Source organism: Nicotiana tabacum, chromosome 10 (genome assembly GCF_000715075.1).
Source record: "Nicotiana tabacum cultivar K326 chromosome 10, ASM71507v2, whole genome shotgun sequence".
In the NCBI taxonomy this organism is placed as follows: Eukaryota; Viridiplantae; Streptophyta; class Magnoliopsida; order Solanales; family Solanaceae; genus Nicotiana; species Nicotiana tabacum.
Window position 1 is genome coordinate 7,662,212 of NC_134089.1, and position 3,786 is coordinate 7,665,997.

Below are 3,786 nucleotides of genomic sequence, written 5' to 3' on the forward strand. Positions count from 1 at the left end.
ACTACTCAACCCGTTTTGACTCAATAGTTTGATAGATCGTTTTGAGTTCTAACTTCTACACACCACGTCAGCAAACAGATAATACTTCAACATAATCCAATCTGTTTAAACTTGAGTGAGTTGGGCAGGTTACTAAAAATGGTTGATTATGCTGGCATCTCAACTTCTCAAACACCAGTCTTATAAGCCACAAACTGCAATATCTCGACTCTACAATTCTATTGCTTCCTTTGCCAAATTATAGGACAGCTCAATGCACTAAGCTTTCGCTATGCACAGGATCGGAGGAAAGGCCAGACTACATCAACTTTATAACAAACTAACATGTGCATTTTAACATTACATACTTGTGGGACAAGGAGCAAAATTTAGTGAAGACTTAATTGGGGTTAGCTAAGGTGCAAGGAAAATAATTCTCATAATGGGAACAAGAGTAATTAATCTGCATATTTGAAACAAGACCAAAATTCAGAAATATATTTGTTTGAACTGCTGATCTGCAGTTGGATCAAAAACTTACATTCAATCAAGATGCAAAACCATTCTAGTACTACTTAGAAACACAAACATAAACAATAGCTTAACGTTTTCCACCGCCGCCACCAAGCTTGGGGCCTTTTCCTGCAGCTCCCTTTGACACATTACCTTTCCCTCCACCTTTCTGTGACTTTGCCATCACCTCTGCTTTCTTAGCCTTCTTTTCATCCTTTGTCTTCTTGATTCTTTCCTTGATTTCACTGCAAAAACCCAACCAACAAATTAATCACTCCATCTTCGACAAACACAACTTCTATAGTCACCTTTATAGTAAATGCACGAACTCCGTGAATACATACCGAAGAGCAGCCTCCCTAGCAGCATCTCGAACTTCTGGCCTTTCAGTTCTCTTCTTCTGGATTACCTCTAAAGTTGCACCCACAATGGACCTAGAGTAAGGCTTCTTTGTGGCGCGTCTCCTCTTCTTGACAGCTTCTTGTGCAATATCCTAAGGTTATCGAACACCAAAAAATAAGAGTTTCTTTAATTGACCGATGGCCCAACATAATTATAGGCGGTAGCCCAAATATACAAAACATATACACTGACTATGTTTTTGTATATTCATACTAAAAATAAAAAACATATATATTTGTCGGCAATCATTTTTTTGGGCGGCCAAAAATGTAATTATCCCAAAAACCACAAATTTAACTGGGCAAAAGTACCCATGAAATGGCATTTCATCTCTAAATCCAAGTTTTCTAAATAAACACTTTGTGATCTGAAGACAAAGTGCATCCAAGGGTACAACTTTACATCACAAAGCTTTATCCTTCAATGTCGGAACGTTAGTGATAAACTTCAAAGCAAAAAAAAATGTTAAGTTCAGAATGCTTTATTCAAGACTCACCTTCTTGTGCTGCTTCCTGTACATGGCTGTCCATGTAAGCTTGGAAGGCTTCAGGCGGTTGTGGAAGTACCGCTTGCATTTTGAGTTAAGAAATAGGAACACCTACAACGACCAGAAAAATACTAAGTGCAATGGACAAGAAAGCATGACTCTACGCCCTCCTACAAATAAGTGCACAAATAACTTAAATTACCATCACCCAGGAAATGGCTTTGCATATGTACCTGAGAATCTGAACGAATAAATCTGATACCCCTCCCTGGGTATATCTTGCCACCGCTGAAACGGCAGAGTTCCGTCCTGCAATGGAAGTACAAAAAAATACTAATGAGTACTCGCTCGCAAGTGCTATAGCCTATAAGTAACCAAGGCAAAACTAAACAAAAGCATGTCTACAATAACATACCCCCTTGGTCCCAATCAATGTGACACTCTTCCCTTTTTAGTCAGTCCCAAAAAGAATGACACTTTTCTATATTTAGTAACAATTCAACTATAAATTTTCTCTTTTATCCTTAATGAAATGATTTCTAACCACACAAATTTCTATGTTTTGTTTTAGACAACACACAAAAGTCTTCCTTTATTTCTTAAACTCCTTGCCCAGTCAAACACCTTTACATAAATTGGGACGGAGGAAGTAACAAAGAGGAGGTAACTCCACAATCTCCACTAATTGAGACAAATGCCAATCACATTCTATTATTATACAACCATTTCATGGGATAGTCAAGTTGAAACATACCAAAATCAGCCAAACAAATAACTCCCTATAAAACAGTTCACAAATCACCTTGAATTTATCAAAATTCAAAAGTGATGAGTATTTTCCAGACACAATGTTACCTTGAATCAGTTGTACCAATTCAGTATCATAACAACATATCACAATTTCCAGGGATAATACTACAGACAAAAAATAAAAACACAAAACATGCCCTTCTCATAACACATTCATTAAGATTCATTCAATAAAATACAACGGGAGACCATACTAAACTCCAGGCAACCTCCTAAAGTACCCAAACTATTGGTAATATCACATTTAATTTAATGGTTAATCAAATTAACCAATTAAGCAAGCTTAAACACCTCATTCAGAGAAACAGGATCCAAAATATTTTGCACAAATCGATGGGTTAATCTGTTGTATATTCAGTAACACCTTTCAATGTACTCCTCTTTTCACACATTTTCTCTTCTGTCATACTAATAAGTCAATAGAAATAATTAAAACACAAGATCATATATGAGTGTAACAACATTTTACCAGTAAAGGGTTTTCAGGAACAGCTTTTTCCCCCTAAAATAAACTACAATCTACATTACACATGAACATACATCTTGTAAAAAGAATGCCAAAAACAGTAAAGATTTGACTTTTACGTATTTCCCACATAGGAAGAATTCAAATCAGCAAAAAACACAGAAAGGATTACACTTCTAATCAATTTTATGCAATGTATATAGTTAGAGTTTAGCAACATTTTACCAATAAAGGGTTTTCGAGAGCAACTATTTTCCCCTAAAAATAGACTTCAATATACATAAAAATGAACATAAATCTAGCAATAAAAATGGCCAAAAAAGTAAAGTTTTGATTTTTAACCTTTTCCAACATAGCCAGAATTCAAATCAGTAAAAATACATAAAGGATTAATGTTGGAAACTTCTGATAAATTTATGCAATATATACAACATTTGCTTGTACATAAGATGCAGAGAGAGAGAGAGAGAGAGAGAGATCAACGATCGAGGGTTTACTTGAGAACCATGGCTGATGCTGTTGTGAGCTCCCTCCCTCAGGTGCGGTACCTCAATGAAGAAGAAGAAACCCTAGGATACTATCTTTATATTGGAATTTGTGGTTAGGTTTTTATAGGCCCAAAAGAATATCAGATCTACCATTGGGCCCAACTGATGTGGACCTCTATATGGGCTTGTGTACGAAAATCTCAGAAGGTAATTTCTTCATCTATTGGGCTATTCAATTAACCCAAGCCCAATAACAAGAAGAAGAATTAAGGAATTATTACACAAATAGCCGATCTCATTATTTTCTTCTTTTAGCTGATATACATAGATTGTATACTGATTAAACACAATTACATATATATATTATACATATATTATATATCTACCAGTTATTTTTGGTTTAAGCAGTTGTATAGACAGCTATTTCGGCCAACACTAATTGTTGCTCAAAAGTGTTTTTCAAATTGATTAACCAAACATAAACTGCTTCTCACAAAAAGTACCTTTTTGAAAAGTATATTTGAGAAAAATATTTTCCAAAATAAACTAATTTAGAAGCACAACCAAACATGCTATGAATAACAATAACAATTCATCACAGCTTATTTAAATAAAAAATTTACTTTGACTAAGTTTAAATT

General features: G+C 34.9%; 1 protein-coding gene across 1 annotated transcript; it reads right to left on the minus strand.

Annotated features, from left to right (window-relative positions):
* Window positions 1-434: 434 nt before the first annotated feature.
* Window positions 435-3,246, minus strand: LOC107759287 (large ribosomal subunit protein eL24). Its single transcript, XM_016577174.2, has 5 exons — window positions 3,155-3,246; window positions 1,615-1,690; window positions 1,391-1,492; window positions 837-985; window positions 435-737 (listed from the first exon to the last, which is right to left on the minus strand). The coding sequence occupies exons 1-5, from the start codon at window positions 3,163-3,165 to the stop codon at window positions 581-583; spliced, it is 495 nt and encodes a 164-aa protein (XP_016432660.1). The 5' UTR covers window positions 3,166-3,246; the 3' UTR covers window positions 435-580.
* Window positions 3,247-3,786: the final 540 nt, after the last annotated feature.